The sequence below is a fragment of the Pseudophryne corroboree genome, chromosome 10, assembly GCF_028390025.1.
Source record: "Pseudophryne corroboree isolate aPseCor3 chromosome 10, aPseCor3.hap2, whole genome shotgun sequence".
Classification (NCBI taxonomy): Eukaryota; Metazoa; Chordata; class Amphibia; order Anura; family Myobatrachidae; genus Pseudophryne; species Pseudophryne corroboree.
In genome coordinates this window covers 258,166,740-258,183,723 of record NC_086453.1, presented here as the reverse complement: position 1 = coordinate 258,183,723, position 16,984 = coordinate 258,166,740, and the positions used below count along the sequence as shown (strand labels likewise).

General features: G+C 45.0%; 1 protein-coding gene across 3 annotated transcripts in view; it reads left to right on the top strand.

Annotated features, from left to right (window-relative positions):
* Window positions 1-16,984, top strand: part of LOC134966458 (indolethylamine N-methyltransferase-like) — a 250,349-nt gene that overhangs the window by 165,494 nt on the left and 67,871 nt on the right. For all 3 annotated transcript variants that reach the window (XM_063943214.1, XM_063943213.1, XM_063943215.1), the window contains exon 3: window positions 12,001-12,208. In XM_063943214.1, coding sequence (XP_063799284.1) covers window positions 12,001-12,208 — 208 coding nt within the window. The remainder of the gene's footprint in view (window positions 1-12,000; window positions 12,209-16,984) is intronic.

Genomic DNA, 16,984 nt, shown 5'->3' with positions numbered 1-16,984 from the left:
CAGGTAGAGCACGTTATACACATTGCACCAGGTAAAGCACATTATACACATTGCACCAGGTAGAGCACGTTATACACTTTGCGCCAGGTAAAGCACGTTATACACATTGCACCAGGTAGAGCACGTTACACACTTTGCGCCAGGTAAAGCACGTTATACACATTGCACCAGGTAGAGCACGTTATACACATTGCACCAGGTAAAGCACGTTACACACATTGCACCAGGTAGAGCACGTTATACACATTGCACCAGGTAGAGCACGTTATACACATTGCACCAGGTAGAGCACGTTATACACATTGCACCAGGTAGAGCACGTTACACACATTGCACCAGATAGAGCACGTTACACACATTGCACCAGGTAGAGCACGTTATACACATTGCACCAGGTAGAGCACGTTATACACATTGCACCAGGTAGAGCACATAGACATACATTAAACAACCCCCCCAAAAAATATGTAGTCAGCGTCATTACACACATAAATACCTGCTATATGCAGTACTAAGCTCGATGTGATTTGGTCTATAGCAGAACAAAGACAGACTAGAACCATCCACCTGGGGCAGAAAGGGAATGGGTGCCAACCAGCCAGGTAAAGGGTGTCAACCACCCAGGGCCAGGGGGAAGGATAAGGGGGCACACTGCTGCCGGGGGGAGGGATAAGGGGGCACACTGCTGCCGGGGGGGAGGGATGAGGGGGCACACTGATGCCGGCGGGAGGGATGAGGGGGCACACTGATGCTGGGGGGAAGGATGAGGGGGCACACTGCTGGCCAGGGGGAGGGATGAGGGGGCACACTGCTGTAGGGGGGAGGGATGAGGGGGCACACTGCTGCCGGGGGGAGGGATGAGGGGGCACACTGATGCCGGGGGGAGGGATGAGGGGGCACACTGATGCCAGGGGGAGAGATGAGGGGGCACACTGATGCCGGGGGGGGGGGGAATTGAGGGAGCACACTGTTGGCCAGGGGCAGAGATGAGGGGGCAAACTGCTGGCCTGGGGGAGGGATGAGGGGGCACACTGTTGGCCAGGGGGAGAGATGAGGGAGCACACTTCTGGCCAGGGGGAGGGATGAGGGGGCACACTGCTGGCCAGGGGGAGGGATGAGGGGGCACACTGCTGCCGGGGGGAGGGATGAGGGGGCACACTGATGCCGGGGGGAGGGATGAGAGGGCACACTGATGCCATGGGGAGAGATGAGGGGGCACACTGATGCCGGGGGGGGGGAAATTAAGGTGGCACACTGCTGGTCAGGGGGAGGGATGAGAGGGCACACTGTTGGCCAGGGGGAGGGATGAGGGGGCACACTGCTGCCGGAGGGAGGGATGAGGGGGCACACTGTTGGCCAGGGGGAGAGATGAGGGGGCACACTGCTGGCCAGGGGGAGGGATGAGGGGGCACACTGCTGGCAAGGGGGAGGGATGAGGGGGCACACTGCTGGCCAGGGGGAGGGATGAGGGGGCACACTGATGCCGGGGGGAGGGATGAGGGGGCACACTGCTGGCCAGAGGGAGGGGATGAGGGGGCACACTGCTGGCCAGGGGGGTGGGATGAGGGGGCACATTGTTGGCCAGGGGGGGATGAGGGGGCACACTGTTGGCCGGGGGGGGGGTGAGGGGGCAAACTGCTGGCCAGGGGGAGGGATGAGGGGGCAAACTGTTGGCCAGGGGGAGGGATGAGGGGGCACACTGTTGGCCAGGGGGAGGGATGAGGGGGCACAATGCTGGTGACAGGAGGGGAGATGCGGACACTCCAATGCTGTCAGGGGGAGATAGGGGGGGGCAAGCTGGCACTGGCAGGGGGAGTAAGGGGGTCACACTGGCAGGGAGGATATGGGGCACACTGGTGCTGGCAGGGAGGATATGGGGCACACTGGTGCTGGCAGGGAGGATATGGGGCACACTGGTGCTGGCAGGGAGGATATGGGGCACACTGGTGCTGGCAAGGGGGGCAGGAGGCCTCTCACAGTCACGCACCCACATGACGGGACTTACCGCCAGAGCAGCGCGGATGCAGCAGCCAGGAAGCCTCCCCCGGGTGATCCTCCCCGCAGTACAGATCCTGTGACCAGGAGTCTTGGAGGAGCAGCTGCGCCTGTAACACGGTGGACCCGACTCTCTAGATAGAGGCCGCTGGCCGCAGCGGTCACCAGTAAGCAGGTAAAGCAGATTACTTATGAGACATGCGGCTGTGTGTGTCTTATTTGAGTTTTCTCAGCAATACATTACGACCTGGTATCCAGAAGTGACATGATAATCAAAGGGACCAACCAGAGCTACCTAGACAGCTCTATCATTTAATGGGGGCTCGTCCGGGATGACTAACACAAGGAAAGGCATCTAATGAGAGTTTCTGTGTTGGAGGCGAATTGTTCTCAGGGACTCTGATTTCACATTGGGTGAGTAAAACGATGGGACTGCAGCCCTATTTTGCTCAAAATCAGACTTCTTGAGTTTAATTCTAAGTCCATTATAGAGACAATGTGCATTTATGTTTTTCCTTGAACTGTCATTATAAAGAACCCGATTATCGTGTCACACAGCCTAGATTACTTGAATTTATGTTATATTGCGCAGCTAAAAAAGTATTGCTTATTGTAATCTAAGGCAGATACAGGTGTATTGCTTGCGCAGCTAAAATTATTGCTTGTTGCAGCTACAGTATAAAGCTAAGGCATAAGGCGTAAGGCATATTGCAGTGTTGTCATATGTTTGTATGTTCTATGTGTATGAAAGTTGGGTCAGCCATTTTTGTGGTATGCTGACCAACAGTTGACGCCACAAATGAACAGCTTACTGTCTTGTCTGTGTCATGTAAACTGTCTGTTTTAAGATAACAAGAAACGGTGTAAAGTGTATAAAGGAGGTTGGTCCATAAGGTCATCAAAGACGGCCCTTGGCACGCGCAACCGTAGGCTTGTCCTGTCACCTGTCAATGGAAGCCCCTGGGTGGTCATATGAGACACAACTAAACCTCGCCTGCACCATGGATAAACAATCATTGTTACATGTTGTAAAAGTCCAATGTTGCTAAATGACTGAGTCTGTGTCTATGTCTTATTAGCGCATGCGCCCACAGAACAATTGGAATAGAATACAAAGGCGTACCTAGTTTGCAATTGTGTGCGGTACAGAGGTGTACTAAGGTTAATTATTATGCAGGATTTACCCAGTGTTTTTTGCAACATAGATAAGCATCTCAGCATGAGAAAGGTGTTTTTTACAGAATTGTGATTATTGTGGGATGTCATTTAAATGCTCAAATGTTATCAGTGCATAGAAATGAACCATATCCTTTATGCTTAGCTGATTAACCTACTGATCATTTTTTCTCTCTTTTTTTATATACCAGCAGTGTGTCTAACAAATTTTCAGGAAAGTTAGAAAACTGAATATGGTGTTTTAAATTGCATGTATTGTAAATGTGATATATTACAGTCAGACAAGTTAAATTAATCTTCAGAAGAAACAGGAAAAAAAAAGGAAAAGTGTGTGTCCAGACAAAACCTAAGCCAGTGATACATAGTTAACTTCTCACACAACTAGACATATCCCTCTTCGCCGCAAGTGGATCCGGCCACACCCATAGGACTTAATTACCCCAATGGGAGGGAAAGGGAGCAGGATGGAAACGCGTTCACCTATACAGATTGTTGTGATGAAAGAAGGGAAGAAAAGCATCAAACACATTGATGCCATTCTTAAAAGGGCCAATTTTCCAAAAGACGGAATATTAGACCCACAAGCTTGGAAAAGATTTCAAGTCACAGATAGTCACTGGTTACAGAGAAAGGGTTATCTGGACACTGTAAATATATGGCAAACTGTTTCACAAGAAGTTGAAGATGAAAAAGCAATTAGAAGAGAAGATTATCTGTCTGTTGTAATGCCACCACCCTATGCTCCAATAATACATAATACCGTTAACAGTGGTATACCCACTGAAGGTGTAGCAGGGGGGTCAGCTCCCTCAGTAGTACCAGTACAAGCAGAACAAATGATACCTGCTGTTACAGGAGCTTTATATCCCTCACTAATACCAATGCAAGCAGAACAAAATACACCTGAAAAACATTATTTAAATGCTTTAAGTTCTGTAGGGAACCCAGAAGGTACAGTGGGCCTTAGAGATGTAAACCAGTACCCTGAAAGAAAGTGTCCTGTTTGCGAGAGATGTGTCCCGGAGGGCAGTGAAAAATGTCAGTTTTGTGGTAACTGGGTAGACCCAAACTCAGGGCCATGTGAATCACAACATGTTAAAGAAAGGGGAAATGTACAATCACAAGTTCCGTGGATGCTAAAAAGATTGTGGGATTTCAATAATAGTCCTGATAAAAACCCAAAAGCAGTACCCGGTGATAGATACCACGTACTGCCTATCAGAGTTAATAGCCACCCTAATCACAGACATACAACTGACAGGTTACCTGGGGCTGAAGGTCATATTACAGCATATGTGGAGCAGGAACAATACATACCCTGGCTCGCTTCAGAGGTTATGCGTACTGTAAATGACTTACCAGATATCAGAAAAAGCCCAGCAGAATTTGAGAAAAAGATTAAACAAGTGTATCTTGTGTATAGACCGTGTTGGGTTGATTTAGAACAGATTCTTAGAGCTTCCATAGGAATAGGTGAATATAATATGCTTCTTGCCATAGCTCCTCAGGAGGCAGATGGTGATAGAGGGAAAATTGAGAATGCTCCCCTTGAAGCCAACCGCTATACTATGGCTTCAGGCTTACAACTGTTGTATAGAGTACAAGTCAGATGTAAGCAAATCAGAGACACTGCACCAGCTGAACCTGATCTGGTACAATAAAACCTCAGCATAAGGGAATACTCTAACAACGCCAGACTGTTTAAGACCAGGTTCCTTAATGGACTTAGACCTGAATACAGGCAGCAGTTGTATGCAGTCCGACCAGAAGCAAATTTGATGAACATTACCTCACTAGTAGAAGTCCTAGAAGGGATTCAAGATAACGAGAAAGAAAGGAGAGATAAGAGAACTTCCAAAGCACCAGCTGTTACTATACATGTAGTGCAGGCTGCCCAGTCTAACACCAAGACAAATAAGGTCCAAAATCAAGGTAAAGGTGTAAATAACTCCAGGCCCTACACCACAAGAAATGTGCAGGGTGAAGACATGACTGGTAAATGTTTTTGGTGCAAGGTTTCAGGTCATCAGAAGAAGAAAAGCAGAAAATACCAGACATGGCTGAAATATAAGGACTCTGTCCCAAACTTCACGGTACAACAGGAATGACTGAATCCTGCTACGGGGTCCACCTACTCAAGTGACACCTACACTGACCCCATAAAAAGGTACTGTTATGCTTACTCTACCTACAGGAAACACCCTAGAATGCCTTTTGGACACTGGAGCAGCAGTCACTGTACTTAAGAAAACTGACGTCCCAGAAGAACTCTTAACCAGCCACTATGTCGATGGGACAGGACTGGGAGGACAGCCCCTCCCTCTTCAAAGAGTGAATTTGTTGGAAGCTGATATCCTTAACATCATGCAAGCTACTATTCAGTATACCCCACAAGGAATCAAGCATACCAGCAATATTCCAGCTATCATGAAGCCTAGCATTGAAGCAGCAATTGAAGTTTATCTACATGCAAGTTTTGTATGACAGCACAAAGAAAGAGGCTTCAATCTACACCACAGAGCAAGTTGAAGAAGCAGTTTGGAAACTCAAGGCTGCCATAGCATCTCCACCAGCATTGGGTCTGCCAGACTACACCAAACCATTTACTCTTTATTGCCATGAGGAGAAAGGCCATGCACTTGGAGTCATCACGCAACTGCATGGAAGCAAGCAACGCCCAGTGGCTTATCTTTCAAGCAAACTGGACAACATTATCCAAGGAGCACCCACCTGCATCAGAGCAGTTGCAGCAACAGCAGTTCTCAAACAGAAATGCATAAACATTGTGCTTAATCATGAACTGATCATTCAGGTACCACATGCGGTGACTGAAATACTACAGCAAGCCAGAACCAAGCACTTATCAGCTGCAAGACTCACCAAGTATGAAGTAGCTCTACTAAGTGCCACAAATGTCACCATCAAGAGATGTACCACCCTCAACCCAGGAACTCTACTACCAGCCCTATTGCAGGAAGAAGGAGCAGAGTATGAATCTCTAGATTCAAAAGGAGGGAGAAGAGAGACATATAATATCTCTAGCAATGGTACCCAGAATAACCAGGATGATGAGGACCACATGAACTATGGGAATGCAGAAAGTGATGAAAATATTCACAATAAAATTTTTTTCCATGACTGCATGGCACTGATGGAACAAGAGACTCAACCAATACCTCATGTCACAGCCACAACCCTTCCTGATGCACAGCACAATCTCTATGTGGATGGTTCAAGATACTATGAGGATGGGATTCCTTATACAGGATACGCAGTAACCAGTAAACATGAAGTTGTGGACTCAGGATCCCTACCATCCCAGCACAGGATTGTGGGCCAGATATGGAAAAGCAGAGGCTTCAAGAAGGCAAGTGGCGAAGACATACAATGTGCTTTCCTGATCAGACACCAGTTGAGAGCTCTGCAAGGGCCACAGAAAAGGTTGCAGTAATGAAGATCCAGGCACATGAAGAAATGACACTCCTGAAACAAGAGGCAACAATCTGGCAAGATGCTGAAGCAAAGAGGGCAGCAAAATGCCCCCAGCAGATAAGGCAAGCCTATACAGTAACCATTCCAGTGCCAGACCAAATGCCTGATTATGCTACGCTGATTGAACTTCAGAACCAAGCAGGAGAGAGTGAGACAGAAGCCTGTGGAAAGAGAAAGCAACGAAACAACCAGTAAAGGTAGCCATCTACACCACACATACAGAAGTAACAGAAAGAAACAAAGCCTCAAATGCCTGATCTACAGGATTTGAAGAAATTTCAGTAACAAGCAGATCTTAAAGAAAAAGCAGCATGGCAGAGAAGAGGAGCCAGACAAGAAGAAGAAACTGGCTTATGGAAATTAGAAGAAAAGTTATACTTACCCAGAAGCTTATACCCCCGTATGTGTTAAGTCAGCCATGGACTCACACACCTGGGAAATTATCAGATGGGAAACTTAGTCACAGAAAAGATGGATAGCTCCAGAATTTTATCCAGATGCAGCCAAGTTGGTACAAGCCTGCTGGATATGTGGAAATGTCCAATCCAGGACAGAAGGTCAAGACAACCCTTGGAGCAATCCCCAAAAGTTATTTTCCAGACTGCAAATTGACTATAACTAACTGCCAAAGATGTATTGATAGTTACAGACATTTTTCAGTTATTGGCCAATGGCAAAAGCTACAGCAAGATCAATAGATAGAAAATTAAGTTCAGAAGATATTTGCAGATAAGGAGTACCAGAAGTTACAGTATCAGATTAGTGAGTGTGTCACAGAAACCAGAAAGAGATGCTAAAGTGTTTATTTCTAGGACTGGTTAATAGTAGAACCATAATCAGTAAAACCCCAGGTTATTCACCTTATGAAATATTGTTTGATAGCATACCTAAGATAGGATGTTATTATCCACAAGAGTTACAGAATGAATAAGGTGATTTCCCTGCATATGTTAAAGTGTTCTTACTGAAGAAACTGACACCTCTGTGTTCTCTAGTTTTTTTTATCTCCCAGATTCAGGAGCAGATCTGAATCCCCACAAGCTTTAACCAGGAGATTGGGTGTATCTGGAAAGACACGTGAAAAAGTCACTTGAGCCCAGATTTGATGGTCCATATCGAGTGTTTCTGACCACGCCCACTTCTGTGTCAATTAAGGAAAGAGAAACTTGGGTTCCACTGCAATTTTGCTCAAGTTAAGTTTGAACGATGAAATATGCAAACATGCAAAGGAGATTGTTGAAATAGTGATGTTTTTTAGCAAATTGCATATATCTGAATTTAAGATGCTATTTTGTTCCCTTCCTTTCAGCTTGAAAGAAATTTGTAAAATGTAAACTCAAAGAAGAAACTACAGAAGAGCTTGGCAAGAAGGAGCCGTGAGCAGTCTACCTTAATGGATATGATGTGAACGGTTCTTTACCTTCCGTGGGATAGAGTGACAAGCACCGTCCTATGGGAACATAGCCTTTAGCACCATTATAGCTAGACTGTTTGCTTAGTCTCTTTTAGGTAGAGTTTATGTGATGCCTTGTAGCTCAACTGTAATGTCATATTGTAATACCAGATGAACCTGTAATGTTTGATTATTATAAAATAGGAGGGAAACTGATAGAGATAAAAGCTTAGCTACCATTCTTAATTATAATAATTCAATTCATTTTAATATTACAAAGAGATTTGATTAAACTAGCTTGAACATATGGAAAATATAAAAGCTTGTGTTATATAACATTGTGTATGTAAGTGAGCATTGGACCTTGCTCTCTCTTTCAGAGATGGAAAATATCTATATGTAGCTCCAGATAAGCAGAAGGACAAGAGGCATATGAAGTTATATAACTATGTTAATCATTTACTGCCAATATACTGTATAAATATCGAAACTGAGCCACAGTAAAGCAGATTACTTATGAGACATGCGGCTGTGTGTGTCTTATTTGAGTTTTCTCAGCAATACATTACGACCTGGTATCCAGAAGTGACATGATAATCAAAGGGACCAACCAGAGCTACCTAGACAGCTCTATCACAGGTGACAGGGAGGAGTGGGTATGGCCGGCTCTCCTGACAGCGGCCTCTGCCCGGCTCACTAATAAGCATGTGATGTGGAGGGCGGGCCTGCTGGCTCTCCTGACAGCGGCTGCGGCACTCACTAGTTGGCAGGTGACGTGGAGGGGGGCGGTGCCACTCATGACAGGCGGCCCCGAACCCCGATCGGCCCGCCGGGGTATTCCCCGGTAAAGGCAATGGCCAATCCGTCCCTGGGCTCATGGCACCTGAGCTGTAAGTATGCTACCTCCGCTGCTACCTGTGGTGTTTGTTCCTTGAATAGTCTGTAAGTTCTTTTTTTCTTTTTGGTTATAGATGACATGCTGACCCTAGCTGATTGAGTAATAGCTGCTAAATGTTGTCTTATATTGCACCAGGTATGACTTACATTAGGTTGCATGTTTTATACTTCCTTAGTTGTTTTTTTAATATACCTTTAGTTGTTCCTGGTTGGTTGTTTGACAGGCCACATGTCTTACTCTAATTACAGTGGGTCCTATCTAAAAGGAACCATACATCAGGTCATACTGATATTGGTGTTTTGCCCAGGTAATCTCACCCGTTAGGTATATTTGTACCTCGTTGAGGCATGAGGTGTAGGTGGAGGTTTCCCTTGACTATTGGAGCATGGGCACTTGATGCACTTTAAGCACGTCTAATATTGTCCAGTTGTATTCTCCAGCCATTCTTTGACTGTAATTAGGGCCTGGGAGGCACTGGTGGTGATGGTGTAGGTGATTTGGTTTGTTTTCATATTACATTGATTTTAATTGTTTTTAATGTTTATTGTTTAGATGTTTTGAAGTGCCTGTCTTGATAAAGGTCCACATATGGACTGAAACGTCGATGATTGACGGCATCACTTTTGAACCTGATTAAACCGAGTTGATTCAACAATTGGACTCAGAGACTGATTTTGGCGAGAGTGCACCTTCCACTTCGGTGGTAGTTGCGGTATATTGGTTGCCATATATGGTCAGTAGAAACACCCGCATACTTACCTTTATGTACTGATGAGAGTGCAGGACATTCTGTGGATATATATATATATATATGTATATATATGTGTGTGTGTGTGTGTGTGTGTGTGTGTGTGTGTGTGTGTGTGTGTATATATATATATATATATATATATATATAATGTGTGTGTCAGGGAATTTATCTATATACCAACATTATTGATAAAGAACAGAATACTAATAATGTTTTTCTAGTGATCAATTTGTAGATATATAGCCTAGAGAATTAGGGTCGACACCTCAGAGTGGTTGCATATATGGGAAATATATTTATGCAATAAATTTATTTCAATGCTGCACTTTATGTGTATCCCGTTTTTTGTTTTTAATGTTTTTAAAACTGCATAGTAGATGAATATTCTTAACACTGTACATCTGCTGGTTTTCCAATACTAATTGCTGGTGCTAGTTCACTTAATGGATGACAATTAACCCACCACGGCTGCAATCAATCATTCACTTGCAGTGGGTATAAATAAAGATACTAAGCCCTTCCAGCTATACCTCTGATGAAACCGCCCCCTTTAGAGGCGGAGAAATGCATCAGGTGACTCACATACTCTGTTGGAACGCAGGTGGAACGCAACCGGAAGCCGGAAGCCCCGACCCCGGAAGTCGCGGAATGCGATGATTGAGCGTCCCCTGCAGCTACGGACTTGCTTTCAGCCCGGCTATCCTGCGGTTGTGGCAGACGCACGCTAGCCGAGCCCCAGGATACTACATCAGGGCGCCACCGCTGTGCGGCCACTTCAAACTAGTCAGTGAGTAAGTGACCACATCTCATGCACATGGGACTCCAATACACACGTGGGCATTGTTTGTCTAGAGGACACATGCGCATTTATATCTAACTGGATTCTACAGGACTGGCTCCACACTGGTGAAGTGTAAACAGGCTCTAGTAGCATAAGAACTGCCGTGCCATACTAACAATATATTTGAGCTCAAAGCGCAATACTAACCAGTGGTTATTAATTCTCAGTGCATGCATGCAATTTATGTTTATCTAACCAGCAATATTATGCTAAACTAGCAAGTTTTTAGCTATAGGACACGTGTCCAATCTTACTATAGATGTTCTTAAGCAGTGTTGTGAAGAATTTAAAGTTTTTTAAATTACTGTATATTTTGTGAATAAAATGTGTTTACAAAACCAGAAGCTGCCACTAAAGTATTTTCTATAGTTCGCCCACATTACTTTATTTTTTATCTGTATATATATCTTTGGGGGACCTCCAGATCCCCCATTTGTGGGCTGCCAGAAAATCAATTATCCTAAAATGGATTGTACTATTATAATATTATTGTAACTAGCGCCCACGTTCTTTCTATATTAATTTTATTACTGCCTGCACAGTTATCCTTCTTGGTCAAAGAAGCCTTGAAAGTGGGCCGTCCCCATCCCCCTCTTCCATTTTGTTTGCTGTTAGCTGGTGTCAGCTTTTTTAGTGGTGGGAAAGAACGGTTTGCTATCACCATCTGCTTCTGAACTTGAGGTGCTCTCCCCTCCAATACATGACTTAGACTGATTCTACCCTACTGTGGTCAGGAGCACCATAGGTCTTGGTGGGCCTCATGTTGTGTCATTGGGGTGGGGAGAGGTGGATACCTTGAGAGAGGTAATGGGTGGAGATCTGGTTTCCCATAGGTAGATCGGGGTGAGTATGCGGATGGGGATATTGCTTTGTGGGGCCATTCTTTCTGCACCACCTTACCTCATCTATTCTTTCATTCTTCCTCATTTAGTTAGTTCCTGGTTAGTGATTAGTTAGGAACAGCAAAACTGTAAATAGATTAAAATGTAAATAAAGTTGACCTTCCTTTTCCCTTTATACTGTACATGTCTGTCATTATTTCCTTATTGTCATGTTTAAGAGGTTTTACCGGTACTGGTAAGAGGGGGCACGTACGGTACGGTGTCAGATGATAGGGAGTTTAGACCCAAAGCATATTGCCATATGTAATAGGTGTACAAGAGTTATACGTTTTATGCCTACTTGGGCTGATTCTGAGTAGAGAGCAAAGCAAAAACAAGCAAGTAACTCTAAAGTGCAGCTACAGTACTTACTTTTTATTGCTATGCTCCCTAATCACAGTCCAGCCCAATATTTTACCATGAATGATTTTAGTTATAAGACCATTTTGGATTCATGCTTAAAATAAAATAAAATACTTATCTGAAGAATGTGGGAGTTAGAAATTCCCTTAGATATAGGGCCACCGATGGCTTCTATCTACTAACAGTTCTCTGTATATTATATTTTGTAAGGTGGTGTAAGAGGAGACACTTTGATTGATTTTGGATCTGGACCGACCATCTACCAAGTCCTTACTGCTTGTGACGTCTTTAACAACATAATCCTTTCTGATTTATTTGAACAAAACCGAGCTGAACTTCAGAAATGGTTGAGGAAGGATCCCGATGCTTTAGATTGGACTCATATGATCAAATGTGTATGCGAGCTTGAAGGGAACAGGTATGCTCAGTGTCTTCACTCAGTTGATCATTACTTAAACTTATTTTGTCTAACAAAGATAATACCACTTGGTACTGCAGCTTACTGGAATAACTCATGGGGGTAAATGTAATAGGGTCTGAGTTGCCAGTAGTGCGGAACTTCGGGCAAGAATGCCCATATTTTTAAAGCCCCAATCACAGGTGGAATTGCCTTGTATATGATTGCTGCTTTAAAAATATGGGCATTCTCGCCCCAAAGTCCTGCACCTTCAGCACCTCGGACCCTATTACATTTTCTCCCTGATATTCAATTAGGATTTCTGCACTAAATAGGCATGTGCATGGATACAGTATATGTGCTACTAAATCATTTCAGCATTATACACAGTGGTGTATCTATAATGGGTGCAGTTTGTGCTGTGCGCACGGGCCCCTTGGTACAGGGGGGCCCACACTGCACATGCTGCATCCATTTCTTCAATACTTACCTCTCCAGTGTGCCACATCAGCAGCGCTGCAAATTCACCAGGAAAAATAAAGCGGTGGCCATTTTTCTGGCATTTTGCACATGTGCAGTAGGGAAATCACTTGTATAATGGCCGCTGTGCCATTTTCCTGGAGACCTACACACGCGCAGTAGGCTCTGTCACAATGCCTGAGTCTACTAGTGCATACTAATATGCTGCAGTTTAGAGAGGAGGGGCACCGGATGGAGACTGCACATGGGCCCCCTCCTCTCTTAGAGTGTCATTCTGACCTGATTGCTTGCTGCAGTTTATCGCAGCACAGCGATCAGGTCAGAACTGCGCATGCACTGGCGCCGCAGTGCGCCGGCGCATGGCTGTCAATCAGGCAGAGGTGGTCGCTATGCGGGAGGGGGCAGCACGGCAGCGTTTTTCCGCCGCTTTGTTGGCACGGTCCGGCAAACTCAGACATCTCACGCAGCCGCTGCGACCCAGATGTGTGACGTCACACGCAACCGCTGCGACCCTGGGCAGCAACGAGTAACTCCTGGCCAACTGCAGGAGCTGCGCTGGCCGGGAGTTACTCTTCAAGTACAAAAGCATCGCCGCTGTGTGATGCTTTTGTACTTGTGGGGGGTGGGGGGAGCGGCCTGACATGCGGGGCGGACTAGCCCTGTGCTGGGCGTCCCCCCACATGTCAGTGTAAGTGATTGTAGCTTTGCTAAATTTAGCACAGCTATGATGAGGTTGGAATGACCCCCAAAATACCCTCCTGTATATACATATACAAAATAACAGCGAAAGGATGTTTGAGTCTTACTGATTACTGCTATCAATTTTGTGTGGTATTATTCTTAAAGCCATTGTAATTTTGGGCAGTCAGTTGGTTACTTTAAATGTTCAGAACCTTATTGTGTGTTGTATAAGAGGCTCTATATAGATTTTTAAGAGGTTAATATGTGATTTCCACCGTCAATGGGTGGATCTCTTCTAGCTCCACCCATTGACGGTAACACCGATAGAACTACCTGACCGAGTGTACCTGCTTGAGCACTCCAGCCAGCGGTCCTTATCTGAGCGGTAGCCGAGTGCCATATCTGTCCGCCAGTACAGTGAGGAGATCTGTATTACATACATCAGCGGCAGTGCTTATTTCTGTATACTACAAGGACGCTCTCCGCGAACTTTGCTGTAACAACGGACATTTCCCGCAGGTTCAGGTAATTATCATCACAGCTTAATCCTCTGCACTGGGACGCCAGTAGCAGTAGGAGAGGAGAAACCTTGTTAAACACTTCACTTCAGGCACCGGCTATTGTTGCACTAATGTAGCACTTTACTAACAGTCCTGGCGGGTCTGTTTAAAGACTTTATGACACAGTGTTGCTATTTCAGCTCAGTATAATATTGCGATCAGTGTGTTCTCTGTCAAGGTGGTGGATATATATGATCTAAATAATTGTGAATAGAGAATTATAGTGTGGTTGTATAAATTTTATTTTATCATATTAAATTTATGTTTTATACAAGCAAGTTCCCTTACTGTTTGTGTGAAGTCAAAGCAGACACCTGATATTTATTTATTAATTAATACATCTAGTGCAATACACTATTTTTCTTCTTTTAACGTCTCCTCAGTGTCTGTGCGGGAAAGTGGCGTGGCGCGTGGGGTGGCGACCTGCACATTTGTATCATTCCAGTGGTGGTGTCTTGTGCTGCATCAGTCCAGTGGTGGTGTCTTGTGCTGCATCAGTCCAGTCACTCCAATGGTGGTGTCCTGTGCTGCCATAAGTCCAGTGGTGCTGTCTTGTGCTGTATATTACAAAAAACAACAGGGAAATAACTTACTCCACATAAAGGGGTTATTAACAGTTAATTCAAATAATTTTTACAGGGTTTGCCCTGTGTGGTGTAGTGGTACGCTCGCCTGTGCTGCATATTGTTATAATAACTCCCAAAAAAAGGTTATTATTATTATCCAAATAATTTTTACAGGGTTTGCCCTGTGTGTGTGGTTCAGAGGTACGCTCACCTGTGCTGCATATTATAATAACTCCATATAGAAGGGTTATTATTATTAGCCAAATAATTTTTACATGGTTTGCCCTGTGTGGTGGAGGGGCACACTCGCCTGTGCTGCTTATTATTATAATAACTCCAAATAAAAAGGTTATTATTATCCAAATAATTTTTAAAGGGTTTGCCCTGTGTGTGTGGTTTAGTGGTACGCTCACCCTGTGCTGCATATTATTATATATATTATATTATATTATTATACTAACTCCAAATAAAAGGGTTATTATTAGAGATGTGCGGCGGGTGTTTTGTGTTTTGTGTTTTGGTTCTAAAACCCTGCTTGCGTTTTGGTTTTGGATTGGTTTTGCCAAAACAACCCTTTCGTGTTTGGTTTTGGATCTGGATGACTTTTGAAAAAAACATAAAAACAGCTAAAATCACACAATTTGGGGGTAATTTTGATCCTACGGTATCATTAACCTCAATAACATTCATTTCTACTCAGTTCCAGTCTATTCTGAACACCTGACACCTCACAATATTGTTTTAAGGCCAAAGGGTTGCAACAAGGTGGCTGTATGACTAAGCTAAGCGACACAATTGTGCAGCACAAACACCTGGCCCATCTAGGAGTGGCACTGCAGTGGCAGACAGGATGGCACTTAAAAAACTAGGCCCCAAACAGCACATCATGCAAAGAAGTAAAAGAGGTGCAATGAGGTAGCTGTATGACTAAGCTAAGCGACACAAGTGTGTGGCACAAACACCTGGCCCATCTAGGAGTGGCACTGCAGTGGCAGACAGGATGGCACTTAAAAAACTAGGCCCCAAACAGCACATGATGCAAAGAAGAAAAAGAGGTGCAAGATGGAATTGTCCTTGGGCCCTCCCACCCACCCTTATTTGTATAAACAGGACATGCACACTTTAACAAACCCATCATTTCAGCGACAGGGTCTGCCACACGACTGTGTCTGAAATGACTGGTTGGTTTGGGCCCCCACCAAAAAAGAAGCAATAAATCTCTCCTCGCACAAACTGGCTCTACAGAGGCAATATGTCCACCTCATCCTCCGATTCCTCACCCCTTTCACTGTGTACATCCTCCTCCTCACAGAGTATTAATTCATCCCCACTGGAATACACCATCACAGGTCCCTGTGTACTTTCTGGAGGCAATTGCTGGTAAAGGTCTTCCCGGAGGTATTTATCATTAATTTTGATGAACATCAACTTATGGAAGTAACCCCCTACGCCGATCGCTGACAAGGTTACCAGCTGCACTAAACACTCTTTTGGAGTACACACCGGAGGGGGACAACTTAGGTAAAATAAAGCCAGTTTGTGCAAGGGCCTCCAAATTGCCTCTTTTTCCTGCCAGTATATGTATGGACTGTCTGACATGCCTACTTGGATGCTGTCACTCATATAATCCTCCACCATTCTTTCAATGGTGACAGAATCATATACAGTGACAGTAGACATATCAGTAATCGTTGGCAGGTCCTTCAGTCCAGATTAGATGTCAGCACTGCCTCCTGACTGCCCTGCATCACCGCCAGCAGGTGGGCTAGGAAATCTTATCCTTTTCCTCGCAGCCCCAGTTGCGGGAGAAAGTGAAGGAGGAGCGGTTGACGGGTCATATTCCGCTTGAGTTGACAATTTTCTCACCAGCAGGTGTTTGAACCTTTGCAGACTTGTGTCTGCCGGAAAGAGAGATCCAACGTAGGTTTTAAAGCTAGGATCGACCACAGTGGCCAAAATGTAGTGCTCTGATTTCAACAGATTGACCACCCTTGAATCAGGAATTCTGCGCATGCTTATGCGGCGCAATGCGCACGCGTGATGTACTTTCACAATGGCAGTTGCAGTTTCACACAAGGTCTAGCGACGCTTTTCAATCGCACTGCTGGCCGCAGAGTGATTGACAGGAAGTGGGTGTTTCTGGGAGGTAACTGCCCGTTTTTGGGTAGTGTGTGAAAAAATGCAGGCATGACACATACAAACGCAGGCATGCCTGGGAAAACGCAGGCGTGGCTGGCTGAACGCAGGGCGTGTTCGTGACGTCAAAACAGGAACTAAATAGTCTGAAGTCATCGCAAGCTAGGAGTAGGTCTGGAGCTACTCTGAAGCTGCACAAAATTTTATTGTAGCCGCTGTGCGATCCTTTCGTTCGTACTTCTGCTAAGCTAAGATACACTCCCAGAGGGTGGCGGCTTAGCGTTTGCACGGCTGCTAAAAGCAGCTAGCGAACAACTCGGAATGAGGGCCAATATGCGCTACAGGAGAGGGTACATCTACACCACACAGGGCAA